This window comes from Vipera berus (assembly GCF_964194415.1).
Source record: "Vipera berus genome assembly, chromosome: 3".
In the NCBI taxonomy this organism is placed as follows: domain Eukaryota; kingdom Metazoa; phylum Chordata; class Lepidosauria; order Squamata; family Viperidae; genus Vipera; species Vipera berus.
The window spans coordinates 64,154,472-64,172,239 of NC_138204.1; the positions used below are offsets into that span (position 1 = coordinate 64,154,472).

At 39.7% G+C, this 17,768-nt stretch overlaps 1 protein-coding gene across 1 annotated transcript in view; it reads right to left on the reverse strand.

Annotated features, from left to right (window-relative positions):
• The window catches only part of GLIS1 (GLIS family zinc finger 1), a gene marked incomplete at its 5' end in the record, with an annotated part of 251,501 nt that overhangs the window by 43,501 nt on the left and 190,232 nt on the right, over positions 1-17,768 (reverse strand). Inside the window, 2 exons of the mRNA XM_081323197.1 lie at positions 3,577-3,687; positions 8,491-8,652. Coding sequence (XP_081179323.1) covers positions 3,577-3,687; positions 8,491-8,652 — 273 coding nt within the window. The remainder of the gene's footprint in view (positions 1-3,576; positions 3,688-8,490; positions 8,653-17,768) is intronic.

Genomic DNA, 17,768 nt, shown 5'->3' on the forward strand with positions numbered 1-17,768 from the left:
AGAGTAGAATTCAAATGCTAATTTAATACCTATGGCTTTTTGCCCATAGTCTATACATACATGCAAGAAACAAAACGTTGTTGTTTCCCTTAGTTCAGCAAGGGGAGATATATTACGTTTAGTGCTTCTAATCTGGGTTTTCTTGCATAGGCAAATTTATCATGCTAATCTACAATCATGTTTATTCTTAGAAAATTATTGTGCATTTTATAATTTTATAGAGTAACTGAGCTGCACAGTATTTGCCTCTCATATCTTAAGTTCTGTTTCTCAAAGATATGTATCAATTACTTAACTGCCTTGGTACTTATCAGATTAAAATGAGCAAAATGGTAGGCTGTTGGTCATGTGCAAAAGGTATTGCTGATCTGTCAGCTGTTTTCCATGTAAATTAATGCACTGGCAAAAGTGTCTGAAGCATGCCCTCTTCGCAAGCCACAATGTCAATCATATTAGAAACAGCAGGAGAGGAGAATTAAGAAAGAAAAGCATTTCTAATTCTTTTTCAAACAAACTGATGCTGCCAAGTTTTTGTCATAACACAAAGCTCAAATTACCCCAAAATATCTATCCCCTGTTATGGCTGCTAATAAATGCTTATTTTTTTTTGAAGTTTATAGATTTAAATTCTGCCCTTCTCTGGGCTTAGTTATTCTAAATTAAAAGATCTAGGTCAAGCAGTTTAGCATTCACTCTTACAATCAGTTTATATAAACATTCAATATTCTAGAACACAACCAGCTAATCAAGGTTTACGCTGCTACTACTACTGCTATAAGTACTGCATAACTGCTTAGTTTTCATCTAAGAATAGAATTTCATTGGGGCAATGCTGCTTAAATAAACTAGGAAGTAAAGGTTCAATGTTGAAGCAGATGTACTACACAAATAAGACATTTCAGGTTGAAAATTCCAGGAAAGGGGATGCTTGCCTCAAAACCTGAAGTCTACACAACTTCTATGTCCTTGGTTCTAAGAAAGCTTGGCTCTGGCCAACATAGATACTAACCTAAGACACCTGCATGATAGAACTATTCAAGAAGGGAATTACAACTGCAGTATGAAACCCTCATTTCTTTTGTATCTCATTTCACACATGTACAAAGTGGCAAGGCTTCAGCTACATTGTTGCATCTGTCATTGTGATTTTTTTTTATATCCCCCAACCCCATCCCTCTGCCATGGATGTCTCCAGATACTGGATGCTTTATTAGCGTCTTTCAGGAATAGGACATCTACCTCATAGAATTCAGGATTTTTGTGGCTTTCCCCCCACCCCCGAAAATTCATCCATTTTCTCTTCCTGCTGGATTCTTGAAAATGAAATGTTTGATATTTGAATACTAACTTCTTTTTGTTGTTGTTTATTTCTTTTCCGGTCACTTTTATTTTAAAAAAATATACCATTGGTTATCATTTAAGAGATAACTTTTATTGTCATTTTTTATTCTAAGAACACTGCCACGCATTAAAAATGAGGGTTTCATTTCTAAGGACTTTATAAGGGACCTTGGAATCCTAATGGACAGTCACTTAAACACGAGCCAGCAGTGTGCAGTAGCAGCCAGAAAAGCTAATACAATCCTTGATTGTATAAGCAGAGGCATAGAATCAAAATCACATGAAGTATGAGTACCGTTTTATAAATCCTTAGTAAGACCACACTTGGAATACTGCATCCAGTTTTGGTCGCCACATTAAAAAAAGATGTTGAGAATTTTGGAAAAAGTGCAAAGAAGAGCAACTAAGATGATTAAAGGCCTGGAGACAAAAACATGAAAATTGGTTGCAGGCATGGCTAGTCTAGAGAAAAGAAGGACTAGGGGTGACATGACAGCAGTATTCCAGTATTTGAGGGGCTGCCACAAAGAAGAGGAGAGTCAAAGCTTATTTTCCAAAGCACCAGAAGGCAAGACAAGAAACAGTGCATGGAAACTAACCAAGGAGAGAAGCAACCTGGAATTAAGGAGAAACTTCCTAACAGTGAGGTCAATTAACCAGTGGAACAGCTTGCCTTCAGAAGTTGTAGGTGCTCCAACACTCGAGGTTTTTTAAAAAAGACTGGACAGCCACCTGTCTGAAATGGTATAGGGTCTCCTGCTTGAGCAGGGGGTTGGACTAGATGACCTCCAAGATCCCTTCCAGCTCTATTCTGATTGAGACTGTTTTTCTATAACATATTTTTACTTTGCAATGTTCAATATTGCTTTTATTTTCACAGACCACTGCAGTATTTTTTTTTATAAATAACAACCCAGAATTGTTAATTGTTAACCCAGATGAATAGGTAGGAAAGTCTTGCTCAACTGAACATCAAAATAACCAGAATCCATTGTCACATATAAATGGAACTCAAGCAGATTGGAGTTTGTTTGATTACTTCTAGTCAGCTTATGATGTAGAAAGACAGAATGTGAGAAAGCTGTTGTAAAAAAAATAGCTAAGCATACTAAATGAACTACTAATTTAATAAATTAAACTATTAAAGATTTTTTGAAAACAAGACAGCTATGATACTGGTTCAATTACTTCTGCTTTATGCTTTATCTTACTGTGTTCAGATAAGAGTGCACATTTGATAGAAGGGCAGTTTTAAAGTCATCTGCTTGATAGAAATACAAAATCTAATAAAAGAAAAAGGAGGAAATTCCCCCCACCAAAGAGAGAAACCAACTTCTGTGCCTATTCACTAACAATTTTCATAGTAGATTTCCATGACTGTGGGGTGCTTGCCAACTTGTCACCCAAGATAAAATTGTGTGGCGTGAAAGTGCTTTATAACCTCTAAAGCAGGGGTCCCCAACCCCCAGTCCGTGGACTGGTACTGGGCTGCGGCATGCCAGCAACCGGTCCGCACAAACAAGCAAAGCCCCACCTGCTGGATGCATGCAGCACACGAAACCACGCCCCCTCTGGTCTGCGGAAAAATCTTTTTTCCACAGAACCGGTCCCTGGTGCCTAAATGGTTGGGGGCCTCTGCACTAAAGCACCCCTTCTGAGCTCATTATAACTTTGAACAGTTGTTAAACGATCGGTCATCAATCAAGGACTATCTGTAGATAGGATTCAGAATCTGATCAGAGACCAATTCATCAGCTGACCTAAGTACAATTAGAAGAACAGTGTCATCAGATTACATAGCTGCAAGCAAAAGAGTGAGACATTTGTCTTAACACAAACAAACACTATAGGTTTAAGAAAATGAATTGAGATCCTATTCCTGTAGTGAAATCACTGAAAGATAAAAAAAACAATATCCTCTCAGTTAAATATGTAGACATATATTTCTCAGAACTCCTGGTCTTTGGAATAAATAATAGCAATAGCACTTAGACTTATGTACCGCTTCACAGTGCTTTGCAGCCCTCTCTAAGCAGTTGACAGAGTCAGCATATTGCCCCCAACAATCTGGCTCCTCATTTTACCAACCTTGGAAGGATGGAAGGCTGAGTCAATCTTGAGCTGGTGAGAATCGAATTGTCGAACTGCAGGCAACTGGCAGTCAGCAGAAGTAGCCTGCAGTACTGCATTCTAACCACTGCACCACCACGGCTCACCATGGAATGTTGGTCTTACCTTCTTGCGCACCTGTTGTTCTTTGGCAGAATGAGCCTTCACATGTTTCCTAAGGGAGCTTGGGTCAGTGTAGCGTTTAGAGCATCCAGAAATCTGGCAAGCATACGGCTTCTGTAAGTGCATGGAAAGGAAAAAGAGAAAAAAAGGTAACATGGAAATTACATCTGCTTTGAAAATATCCTCCTTAAGGTATGAATTATTATGTTAACAAAATGAAACAGTAATATTCATTGGTGATGTTCAAACATGCTGTAAAGCATTTAACTGTGTGTTCAGCTTGAAAGCACAAGTTACAGGTGAATATACGTAAAAGGCAAATTTACATCCAGGTCTGCCGTAGCAGTCACTTTTTATTCTTTTATTCTTTTCATTCTTTTATCCTTTTCATATATATTATTAATCACTTTTAAGAAGTACCTCTGCTGCCTCCAATACTCAGAAACTATACATACAATTCAGCAGATATTTTATCAAGTCTTCACAGTCATGGATCTTGAGTTCCTTTGGGCAACCCGCAGATAGAAACACCAGTTCATGCAAATAGCATTTCAACATGATAAATCTTTATTTAGATTTATATACCGCCCCTTCCCGAAGGACAGACAGCTCATCAGCCAATGTGTTCAATCCTAGTGAAAATCACCTGGGCAGCTTTGAAGGTATTCATACTGGCATAAATCATTATTTAAGAAATTCAATCTAAAATGTATGTCTCAAATCAGAGTGTTAAAGGAAACTTGCTTTCTACCTTATATGAATATTTTATCTTTTATTATCTAATTACAAGGATAATTACAAGGATGCTTTACAGTTGTCAGGAACCTAGCCCTAGTTAACATAGCCAAGGAACTATAAAACAAATTAGAGGTGGCCTTGATCTGTAGTATTTATTCTTTACTCTGTTTACATGCTGGCCCCACCATTGCTCTCTAGTGTCTGTTATCTTACAATATGGAAGGCTGAGCTATCATATCCAATATTGGGATGATTATACAGTCTCAAAGCATTTTTGCTATAGTTTTAATATCTTTTAATACCTTTTCACTGGCACACAGAAAAGTTTTGACAAAATTAAATGACTTTGGATTACAAGGTTAATAACATTGCCAGTATTCAAAAATCAGTCAGCTTGCTGCTTTTTTTTTTAATTGTAAGTGTAATCCAGTTTCAGGATAGCCTGAGACCTAAATCTAACCTAATAATCTGCTATTCAATCAAACCAGTACATTCTAGCAGGTCTTTGTAATTATTTACAGATTCTCCTTTCAGAGAAGATAAATGACAGATTGACCTGCCTTTGGAATCTGAAATCAACTCCACATGCATTCAATAAGAAATAGGCAGTCCGTATAAATCCCTTTTCTTTGTAGACACCTCCAAAGGAGTAAGCAGTCCTGCTTCTTGTGCTAGCAGGAAATTTTCAAAGGAATAATAAGATCATTCACCAGCTCGAGACTCCAAAGGCTAACCTGATATGTACCCAAAAACCTGTATATGAAAGTCAATTTGCTGAAAGTGCCTGGAACACAGAGAGAACTGAAATTTGAGGAAGGATGATGGAAACCATTTAGTAATTCCTTAGTGGAATTAACCAGGTAGAGTTCTACCCTGCAATTTAAGGATGGGAAAACTAGATCAGAAAATGTCCATCCATACTAGTCCAAGCCTTTTCAATCTCACTGTCACACAGTATTCGGTTACACAGCTGGCTTATAAAACGGATTGGAGTTTAAACTCTCATGAACTGCCAGTTTTGTCTTATGTGCATATGAAGCACTAACACCAGCATGCAAGATGCATTGTCATTTACTATATATTCAGTAATCAAAAACAAAAACTGCTAGTGTGATAAGAAGCTAAAATCCCTGGGAAGATTTAACAGGATACAAATGAATGTTATCTTGTGCAGAATATAAATACTGCAAAAATATATATGTAAAAATAGGTTCAGCAAGAGTAAGTAAGTTATTAATTAAAAGGTTAGTTAAAATTATTACCGTACCTTTTTGCTGATTAGAAGTATTTCAGATAGGAAGGAAGATTATGGAATAAGCGGTACAAACAAAGGAAGAAAAAGGAAGAAGGGAGAAAAACAGAGTAGAAAAGTTAAAGAGGTTCTTTGACATTAAGACCATCCAAAAAGATACAAAGAAAGAGAGGGACTTGGTTCTGCGTACATCACAAAGTCTACAAACTGCTTTGAGGGATACATCTGCCTTCCCTCCCCCTCCCTTCCACTTGTATTAATGTCAAGCCATTAAACTTCAAAAAGATGCATCCTATATGACATATTAAGTTTCAAAAGAGCCACATTTTAGAAGTAATTACAAATTCAAATCCCTAAAGCTGATTTTCAAATAAATAAAACATTGTTATTGTAAGCGTGCTTGGGTTGGAAAATGTGACCGAGTGGCTTGTTTGTTTTTGGAAGGCATAATGTACATTACACATTCCTTAATGCTGCACTGTCTGAAATGTGTAGCTAGTTTAAAAGTAAATATCAATTAACCTCCAGGTTTCTGCCACATAAACACCCAGCCAAACATTAAACCACATATTCACCTCTTTCAAAAAAGACAAAGGGAGGACTTATGAGCTGTGGAGCAGTAGCTAAGATGACTAAAGAGTCTGCTTAGCTTTCATGGGTGACTGCCAATAGTAGAGGCTAACATGACCTGGGCAGTACAGTAACATTGCCATTATCCAAGTCTCTTAAAAAGTTAATAGAACATTCGGTTGCAACTGCCTCCGTGTACAACCTTTTTACATCTCCTGTTCATCTCTGTTTCTTGCAAGTGCTGTGGATTATTTATATGAATAAAGTTTCATTATAATGAGGTGTAAGAAAAAAGGATAGAGTAATGCATTCTAATATTCCAAAAAGTAAGCGGATACATGTGCTAATGTGGGGGTGGGGAGAGAGAGAGAGAGGGAGAGGGAGAAAGAGAGAGAGACTGACTTGTAATGCTGTAAAACATGAAAAGAACATAAACAAAAAGGACTATTGGTTGAGAATGTCTATTTTAATTTTGAAAAGTGTTTGTAGATGAACCTGGGAAATATCCTAAAAATACAAAATCATTTCTGCACACTATTCATTAATAAGCCAGAAACAAAGTCAGGGAGAGATAAGGAAAACTGCATTCATTCATTCGACACCTTTAGAGAAATATAGGTTATATGAGCAAATGGTGGGGTGGAGCATAGAAAAGAAGTAAATATATTTACAGGCCAATTTTCTTCATCTGATGGCTTACAGATGAGTTTGACTGCCAATTCTGAGCTGATATCCAAAACCTATAAAAGGCAGCAGATGAGGGATCAGGCATGCAGGCTTTCATTTATAATCTTAGGTAACAAAATGCATTTTAGTTTGAGACATGGCCTGACATTTCAAATGATTCGTGGAAGAATTTCAATAAAAAAAATCACATAGCCAAGATTTTATGTCTACAGAGAAAGGTTTTTAAAGGTATGTAAAATATTAATTCAGATGAAGACAAATTAATTGCATGGCAAAATAGTAGAAAAGCAAACTTGGTGATTCTCTGTGGCTGATGTATTATAACCTTCCTTAACCAAATGCTCTCCTGATATTTGGGGTAAAAATTCCAGGATTCCTTACCATTGTTATCAACAATGCTGGAATTTATAGTGGAAAGAACAGGAAATCAACTATAGATATCTATTTACTGGTTCTAATGCTTTGTTAGGTACTAGCACTACTATCTAAAATATTAGGTAAGATTTCTTCACTCTGATATTTTATATATTTTGGCTGACTCTTTTATCTGATGCATGGTCATGTGTTTTTAGTATGTTACATTTTGAGATGGCTAAAATTTTAAAATCTAACTTTATGTTAAACCACTTAAAATCATGTGTTAATGAAGAACAATATACATAAATAAACCCAATAACATGTAACACCATGAGCCGTGGTGGCACAGTGGTTAGAGTGTAGTGTTGCAGGCTAACGTTGCCACAACCAGGAGTTCGACCAGCTCAAGGTTGACTCAGCCTTCCATCCTTCCGAGATCGTTAAAATGAGGGCCCAGATTATTGGAGGCAATATGCTGATTCTGTAAACTGCTTAGAGAGTGCACTATGAAGCAGTATATAAGTCTAAGTGCTATTGCTATCTCTGAATTGTTACGAATACTTGCTCTATTTTCTAATTTTCTATTTTTCTATTTTCTGTCATTCAGGAATATCATGGGCCCTATTTTCATCATTCTTCCATCATGGCACTGACTAAATTGTTGTATTTTATCAAAAGAAACTTGTGATGGTTGTGTTGTGATTCCTCGCCAGCCTGTGAATCTGTCAGCTGAGTCTGAGGACTCAGAGGAGGAGGAGGAGGAGGGGCCTGGAGTGACATTAGTCAGAGGATGACTCTGAGGAGCTCCAAGACTTACAGTCTGACAAGGAGCCTGGCCCCTCTACTTGCGCTGAGGCTGAGACACAGCTGTGCTGGGAGTCTGAGTGGGACAGTGACGAAATGCAGCTGGGAAATATCCAGGATGCACGACAGCGCTGAGAAGAAAAGAGAGCAGGACAAAGGAATGAAATGGGGCGGCTCCAAAGGCAAAGGAGCAGGCATTAGGAAAGCCACGCCTTGGCTGCATAATAAAAGGGAAGGTGTGGGAGGTGCTGGTTGCCGAAGGCAACTGTTTGTGTTAAGGATCGAGTTGCTGTGAACTGTGTGTTTGCCTTGGACACTGACTCAGGTCTGTGAATAATAAAAGAGGTTTGGATTTTTCCTGCTGTTCCCGCCTGCTTGATTGGAAGAGGAGTTTCTTCTTGTGAGCATAGCAAGGACTCACATGGGCTGGGACAGAACAGGTTGCAGAGAAGGACCTGCTATGACAGCTGTATTTCACTGAGCATTTTATGAAATAACATCATGCTTACAGTATCCAGGTGTGTTCGTTGATGCTTAGCCCGGTCACTAGAGTTGCTGAAAGCTTTCTGGCAGCCAGGATGCTGACAAAGATAAGGCTTCTCACCCGTATGACTTCGTAGGTGGATCTTAAGGTTTTCAAGCCGAGAAAATGCTTTGTTACATCCTTCAAACTGCAATAAAGCCATAAAAAAACTCTGTAAACCTTTATTAAATAAACCATAATGTATTATAATGAGTACAATATTTAAAAGACCATCCAAAGTGGGCATGCAACAAATCAACCAGAATTCAGAACATCTGCTAAAATTTATGGATGAAACACATTTGGCTTTGCTGTTTGAATATTTTACTATGAATGGGACATGGGTTGGTAATACAATTTTCACATATGTACAGTGTTAAGCCTCCAAAACATGGCATTAAATAAAGGAGCATTAGGGGGAAAAACTACTAGATACTTACTGATAACTAAAGTTCTTGGAGTGGTCTTCACATGCATGGGGTATATCCCTGGACAGAGCACATTTGGAAGCTTCTAATATTTACAGAATTTCTTGATGGGTATATCGTTCTTGCCTATTGCATGTAATTAGTCACAAGAGAGGAACAGTTCCTTTGCTAATTTGTAAGAAAGTTTGATAATTGCAACTACCCACTTGGAAAAATGCTGAGTAGAAAGAGGCATCTTGAAGTCTTAGTGGACAATCACTTAAATATTAACCAGTAATGTGATGCAGCTACCAAAAAAGCCAACATTTACATAGGCTGCATTTACAGATGTTTAGAATCAAGATAAGTGAAGTGTTTATAATGCCTTGTTATGACCACACTTGGAATACTGCATCCAGTTTTTGCCGCCATGATATAAAAAAAGATGTTGGGAATCTAGAAAGAGTGAAGAGAAGAGAAACAAAGGTGATTAGGGGACTGGAGGTTAAAACATACGAAGAACAGTTGTAGAAATTAAACTATGTCTAGTTTAAAGAAAAGAAGAACTAGGGATGACATGATGGCAGTATTCAAACATCTAAGGGGCTGGCACAAAGAAGAGGGAGTCAACATATTCTCCTGAAGGTAGGAAAAGAAGCAATGATGGAAACTAGTCAAGGACAGAACTAATTTAGAACTAAGAAGAAACTTCCTGACAGTTAGAACCATTAATCAGTGGAATATCTTGCTTCCAGAAATTGTGTTACTCCAACACTGGAGGTTTTTAAGAAGAGATTGGACAGCCATTTGTCTGAAATGGTGTAGAGTTTCCTGCTTGAGTGGGAATTGGACTAAAAGACTTCCAAAGTCCCTTACAACTTTGTTATTCTGATATGAAATCTCTTAGATGGGCCTTAAAAGGTCAGGACACTTGTCCCTGTGAAATTATGTTGCCCACAAATGCTCCATCCTTACAAGGAGACTGCAAGACAATAGTCACCAGCAGATTTAGAGCTCTGAAAGATGAGGGAATAGTTACTTATTCAATCCAATATTGCGCCTTTAAAGACATACTGGGTTAGCTTACTTCCTTTTCTTACTTTGCTTTTGGAAGCTGCTTGTTAACTGGTATTCAACTATTAGGAACCTTTGGATATACAAGCTTTACATCAGTGGATGAGTTTTGTTCAATCCTTAGCAAAAGAGGTTTTAGCTACAAGTTTAAATACTTGCTTTTTTCTGGAATAAACAGCAAAGGGATGGTTAAAACTTTGATTTTGGATGAACTAAGGGTCCAGATAAATTTGAAAGAATTTGGAATTATATATTAATTAGTGGGAAATTAATCTTGTTTTGCATAAAAAATGGTAGGATGATACTTTGAAGGTTGGACACTAGAAGGAAATAAAAATCACAATTAAAGGAAAAGAACATTTAAGTTTGATTTACTAATAAAGGGAGCAAAATATTTTAACCCTTGAACATACTGAAGGACGTTTCTGAACAATGGAACCAGAAGTTAATTTTAAGAATATCTGCCTCTATTAAGCTATGTGAATAGAGAATGTGTTTCAAAGATGTTATGGAAGACTAACAAGTTTAACCTGACAAGATTGAGGCTGATCTGAAAGTGGATCTAAAAATTACTGGTTACAAGAATGATATAGAAAAAGATGATACATTGGGTATACAAAAGAAACCAGCCAATGCCTTAATAATTAAAAGGACTATACAAATAACAACCATGAGAGTGACCTGGATAATTTTCCTATATCAGATTTACAAAAGAGACTTGTTAAAGCTTTGAAGAATTCTATGAGAGGGGACAAAGAAAAAGTAATAAGAAAAGACCGGACAGTCACTTGTCTGAAATTGTACAGGGTTTCCTGCTTAAGCAGGGGGTTGGACTAGAAGACCTCCAAGGTCCCTTCCAGCTCTATTCTGATTGACTGATGAGGCTTTTAAGAATCTGTTTATAAATAAGAGATGGGATATGAGCAGAAGAGAACGTGGGTTAGGACGCTGAGCTTGTCGATCAGAAGGTCGGCAGTTTGGCGGGTCGAATCCCGAGTGCCGCGTAACAGAGTGAGCGCCTGTTACTCGTCCCAGCTTCTGCCAACCTAGCAGTTCAAAAGCACATAAAAATGCAAGTAGAAAAATAGGGACCACTACGGTGGGAAGGTAACAGCGCTCCGTGCGCCTTTGGCGTCTAGTCATGCCGACCACATGACCACGGAAACGTCCTCAGACAAATGCTGGCTCTTTGGCTTTGAAACGGAGATGAGCACCGGCCCCTAGAGTCGGAAACGACTAGCACACATGTGTGGTGGAACCTTTACCTTTACCTAAGAGAAGGTGATAAGTTACTTAATTGTTGATACTTGTTGAGATAAAGAGGAAGTCATTTTTTATATATTTTTCTTTACTAGATTCTCATTTTTTTCTTCTTTCCTACTTTGTTTTTCTTTTCTACTCTCTTAAATTTTTTAGTTTGCATTATTTTTGTATCATTGTAGTTGTAATTTTTAATATAATTACTTTTTTCTTTAAAGGAACATCATTGGCATTCTAGAAATGCCTGAAGACATGGCTCTGTCATCTAGCCTGGGGATTTAGAGATGGTAAAGAGACAATTAAATAGTTACATTTCGAGGAAAATGTAACAATGTTCTTCCACAAATTGTTTTTAATAGTTTAATCCTTTTATCGTTTTTAAATGATTTTTGCAGGGTTTTTGTGGTTGTCTTTGTAATTTCGATTCATATTTATGATGGTCACATTGTTCCAGGGTCATGTGATTGCCTTTTGCAACCTTCTGACAAGCAAAGTTAGTGGGGAAACCAGATTCACTTAACAATCATGTTACTAATTTAATTTCTCTCCCCTTCTCTTTCTCTCCCTCTCTCTTTCTTCCTTTCTCCTCTCTCTCCCTATTTTTCTCTTTCCCTCTATTTCTCCCTTTCTCTCTATTTCCCTCCCTTTCTTTATCCTTCTCTCTCCTTCTCTCCCTATTTTTCTTTCCCTCTATTTCTCCCTTTCTCTCTCTCCATTTCCCTCCCTCTTCCTTTCTCCTTGTCTCTCTCTCCCTTTCTTTCTCTCTCCCTCTTTCCCTCTCCCTTTCTCTCTCTCCCTCTATTTCTCTCCCTTTCTCCTTCTCTCTCCCTCCCTTTCTCCTTCTCTCTCTCCCTCTCTCTCTCTATTTCTCTCTCTCTCTCCCTCTCCCATTGTCCCTTCCTTCTTTCATTCCTTCTTCTTCCTTCCCTCCCTCTTTGTCCTTCCCTCTCCACGTTAGAGCATTACCTGCGGAGGCGGCCCTGCGGCCCGGCTTTCTCTTGCAGAAAGCAAGCTAAAACGGAGCAAGGGAGATTGCCAGGAACGCGAATCGGCTGATCTCGCGCTCCTGCAATCTCCCTCGCTCGGTTTCAGCTTCCCTTGCTACAACAGAAAGCAGGCTGAAACGAGGTAGATTGCAGCAGCGCCAGATCAGCCGATTTGCATTCCTGGCAATCTCCCTCACTCTGTTTCAGCCTGCTTTCTCTTGTAGCAAGGGAAGCTGAAACCGAGCGAGGGAGATTGCAGGAGCGCGAGATTGGCGTTTCTCAGCACATGCCGATTCGTGCTCCTGGCAATCTCCCTTGCTTTCCACTTGCGGAGATTGGGGCTGGCCATACGGATCAGCTTCGGACCATAAGACACACCCTCGTTTTCCCTACTTTTGGGGGAAAAAGTGCGTCTTATGGTCCGAAAAATACGGTATATCCATGAAAGTGGACTAATATTTCACTGAGATAAATTGCATTAAACTGAGCATGGCTGGCTCAGTAATTCTGGGAGTTGAAGTCCACGAGTCATAAAAGAGCCAAGGTTGCCTACCCCTGGTATAGGTTCTCCTACTTGAGCAGAGGGCTGGACTAGAAGACCTCCAAGGTCCCTTCCAGCTTGATTCTATTCTATTCTATCTACTCCCTCACTGTGCTCAGTGCAGGAATCCACAACTATAGGTTAATTAGTAGTAATTATTTATTTAATCTAGCCTCTATTTAAACATCCAAAGGAAAGGAAAATCCCAAGACAGTTTATTATCATGTGAAAAAGTAGGTACACTCCATGTGAATTTTTTTAACAGATGTAGACATACCAATATTTTATCTTCATTCAAAGGTATATGAAGATAAAAGGTACCTGACTGAACAAAAAAGTATGAAAAACTGATTCTGCAATTATTTATTCATCAAAAAATTAAGATTTGCCATTTTTTTCTCTAGAAAAAGTGATACACCTTGAGTCTATACCTGGTATTGCCCCTTTTTGCAGAAACTACCTCAAATAGGCATTTCTTATAACTCTAACAGTCTGACATCGACTGGGAGGTATTTTTCCAATTCCTCCATCCAGAATCTTTTCAACTATGCAGTGTTTAAGGAGTTTCTTGCATGCACAGCCCATTTCAAATCAATCCACAACATCTTGATATTTGATTTAGCTATCCCAGAATCCTCCATTTCCTCTTTTTTTTGGGGGGGTCAGCCAATGCCTCAGAGATTAAATGGATAGGGTCATTGTCATTGTCATTTTCCATTTTCAGTTGAGCTTCAATCTTCTGACAGATGGTCTTGCATTATCCTTAGGCATCCTCTGGTACATTGAAAAATTCATAATGGATTTTACAATGATGAGCTGTCCAGGCCCTGATGCAGTAAAGCAGACCCAAATCATAATGATGATGAATCACTTTTACTGTCAGACTTTATAGTTGATATTTCAGTGTCATTCTGCTCTAGGCTCAACTTGCTCTGATGGCCAAACCTGGGAAGATTTGATATTACCGTATATACTTGAGTATAAGCCGAATTTTTCAGCCCACTTTTGGGGCTGAAAAATTCCACTTCGGCTTATACTCCAGTCAACAAAAAAACTTACTGAGGACTTGTGCGCGGCCGAGGCTTTGGAGCTTCCGGGATCGCGCTCACCTCTCCCAAGCCACCGCCGTCCGGAGACCTGCCGAAGTTTGGGGAGGTTTGGGGAGGTGCGCGCGCACCTCCCCAAAAGTCCCCAAACGAAGCCGGGTCTCCGTTCCTCTGCGCCCTGCCTGCCTGCTTCTTTCCACAGCGGAAAGAAGCAGGCAGGCAGGGGGCGGAGGAACGGAGACCCGGCGACGTTTGGGGAGGTTTGGGCGCCTCTCCAAATATCCCCAAACGTCGCCGGGTCTCCGTTCCTCTGTGCCCTGCCTGCCTGCTTCTTTCCACAGCGGAAAGAAGCAGGGAGGCAGGGGGCGGAGGAACGGAGACCCGGCGACGTTTGGGGAGGTTTGGGCGCCTCTCCAAATATCCCCAAACGTCGCCGGGTCTCCGTTCCTCTGTGCCCTGCCTGCCTGCTTCTTTCCACAGCAGAAAGAAGCAGGCAGGCAGGGGGCGGAGGAACGGAGACCCGGCGACGTTTGGGGAGGTTTGGGCGCCTCTCCAAATATCCCCAAACGTCGCCGGGTCTCCGTTCCTCTGTGCCCTGCCTGCCTGCTTCTTTCCACAGCAGAAAGAAGCAGGGAGGCAGGGGGCGGAGGAACGGAGACCCGGCGACGTTTGGGGAGGTTTGGGCGCCTCTCCAAATATCCCCAAACGTCGCCGGGTCTCCGTTCCTCTGTGCCCTGCCTGCCTGCTTCTTTCCACAGCAGAAAGAAGTAGGGAGGCAGGGGGCGGAGGAACGGAGACCCGGCGACGTTTGGGGAGGTTTGGGCGCCTCTCCAAATATCCCCAAACGTCGCCGGGTCTCCGTTCCTCCGCCCCCTGCCTCCCTGCTTCTTTCTGCTGTTCACTAAATGTTGAAGCTCAGTGCTCCTAACAAATATCAGCCATGAAAACCTACAGCAATTACCGTATATACTTGAGTATAAGCCGACTCGAGTATAAGCCGAGACCCCCAATTTCACCCCCAAAAACTGGAAAAAGTTGGTGACTTGAGTATAAGCCGATCCGCCGTTCTGCAAGCCTCCGCCGCCGGCTGCTTCGTTCCGCAGCGGAAAGAAGCAGGCAGGCAGGGGGCGGAGGAACGGAGACCCGGCGACGTTTGGGGAGGTTTGGGCGCCTCTCCAAATATCCCCAAACGTCGCCGGGTCTCCGTTCCTCTGTGCCCTGCCTGCCTGCTTCTTTCCACAGCAGAAAGAAGCAGGGAGGCAGGGGGCGGAGGAACGGAGACCCGGCGACGTTTGGGGATATTTGGAGAGGCGCCCAAACCTCCCCAAACGTCGCCGGGTCTCCGTTCCTCCGCCCCCTGCCTCCCTGCTTCTTTCTGCTGTGGAAAGAAGCAGGCAGGCAGGGCACAGAGGAACGGAGACCCGGCGACGTTTGGGGATATTTGGAGAGGCGCCCAAACCTCCCCAAACGTCGCCGGGTCTCCGTTCCTCCGCCCCCTGCCTGCCTGCTTCTTTCCGCTGCGGAACGAAGCAGCCGGCGGCGGAGGCTTGCAGAACGGCGGATCGGCTTATACTCAAGTCACCAACTTTTTCCAGTTTTTGGGGGTGAAATTGGGGGTCTCGGCTTATACTCGAGTCGGCTTATACTCAAGTATATACGGTAATTGCTGTAGGTTTTCATGGCTGATATTTGTTAGGAGCACTGAGCTTCAACATTTAGTGAACGTTATTTAGACAAAAAAATTTCCACTGAAGATGCAAGCACAGTTGCTACTGAAACACAGGATTATGGACCACAGTCATATATATACACCCTATTTGCACCAGTAAACCACTGGTTCATCTATAGTTAATTGGATCACCTTTTTTGAAGACGAGAAAAATACTTGGCTTTTTCAACCCTTTGACATTATATTCTTCATAAATTCTCAAAGACCATAGAAAAAAACTCCAAGATGACATCCAAAACTTCCATCTGGTTAACTCATCTGATTCTAAAAACTTACATGAATAAAGTTTGGTGTCTTTCTAGCAAACTGGCTGACAATAACAATCTTCCTACAAACACAGAAATTTGTACATTTCAAAACAAAAATATACTACTCATATATTGTTTACACACTATTGGGGATTGTAGCAATGTAAAATCACATATAAAATATCTCATTGAAAACAATTTATATGTTTTTGGAAGAAAAAAAAACAGATCGAAAGAGTTACAAGTCTTTATTCTAAATTTGGTGAGGTGGCAAGATAAAAGTGCTTTTGCAAGCCACAAATGATTCACGGACTGCCAATTGGCAATCTCTAAGCCAAATGATCCATTGTGTTGTTTCCAGCTCTTAGATCTGATGACAACCATTTTGCTGCCATTTCTTTAGAGTAACTAAGTTTGCAGTGTGCAAACATGTTTTTCCCTGGCTGCTGAACTTGTTGCTGATTCTGGCATAATTCCACTGAAAACAATGCAGCAACATGCCAGAAGATCAGAAAAAACCCTATAAAATACAGATGTTGCAGATCACTCTCCTGATGTAGATATCCCAATTCGTTAAGAAAAAAAGCAGTACAGCTTGTTCTGGATTTTCTGCCTCCAGCACATACAGAAATAACATTTCCCAAATGAACAAACTCTGGAGTGCAAATAAAAATATCTTTTTTAAAGAGTGCAATTCTTTGAATTTATGGACAAAAAATCTCCAGTTTTTAAAATTTAGTTATAGGGATTTCCCAAAGCCAGTCTGATTGCTTACAAGTATAATATAGGGAAAATAGTTGCATTACAAAATAGTAATTGTAGTTGTGCAGAACAGTTTACCTGTAAACATCTTCAGTGTACTCAAAACAGGAGTTAATAGGATGTTCCACAATCTTTTTCTTTATTTATCTTACATCTTGCCCTAAGTATGTGAAGTCTGAACACCTGTTAGACTGGTGTCATTAATTTGGTCTTTCTCTTCCTTAAAAGAGGTGATGTCATCACATAGTCAAATAAGATTGGCTTATAAAGTCATTGCTGAAGACAGCTCAAATTTAGGGCAAGGCTTCCTGAATCATATGGCCTTACGAAGCAAACCATTAATCACAGTCTAAACACAACAATGACATGATGACTATATGGCTAATAAAATGTGGCTGTATAAATGATGTCACCGAGGATAAACACTTGAGATTGAGGGCAGTGTTCATAGCATCACACTGTCTTCAGTCTGAAGGTATGAGCCCATGTCACTTAAGAGTAATTTTTAAAAAAGTTTAATGACAAAATGCCCATTGATTTTCAGATCAGATCTAATAATAACCTTCATCTCCAACTGCACAGAATATGTTATTATGGTTGAATCTTAGATTTTTTTAAAAAAGTAACTTCCAAATTATTTTCTTTGGAAAATTTTAGTTGTATTTTGTAGAATATAAAAACATTCAGAATGAATTATTAAAACATTTCTAAAGAGAAGTAGGAATCTGAATTATTATGAATAATATGAATGTTATTATCTTAGAAAGCTTTTGGCTTTATCACCAGGTCATCTGGTATCAGTCTCTCACTTTCATCTGAGTACCTCTCATGTTTTGCTAAAGTCTGATAATTGGGATAACAATACAATTATTAATTTTTGCACTTGTACAAGTTGGCTGCAAATGAATAATTTTTTTGTTAGCTGAATTAAGCGCATTTACTGAACACACATTTACCTAATTAAGACAAGATAGCAAATTTAGGAACTGCAACACTTCACAAATATATTTAACCCAATGCATTTAATATACATGCAAGAATAATAAATGATTTATAGATTGAGAATTGTTTTTAGAAACTCTTTTGACTATTTTACATCATTATTCTGTGATGGTCATATGTCGGCAAATGTGACAACAGGGGCATCTATACAAACCTTTGTGACTTGAGAAGTTAATTTTATCCTGTGAAAACTTCCTAACCTGCTGCTA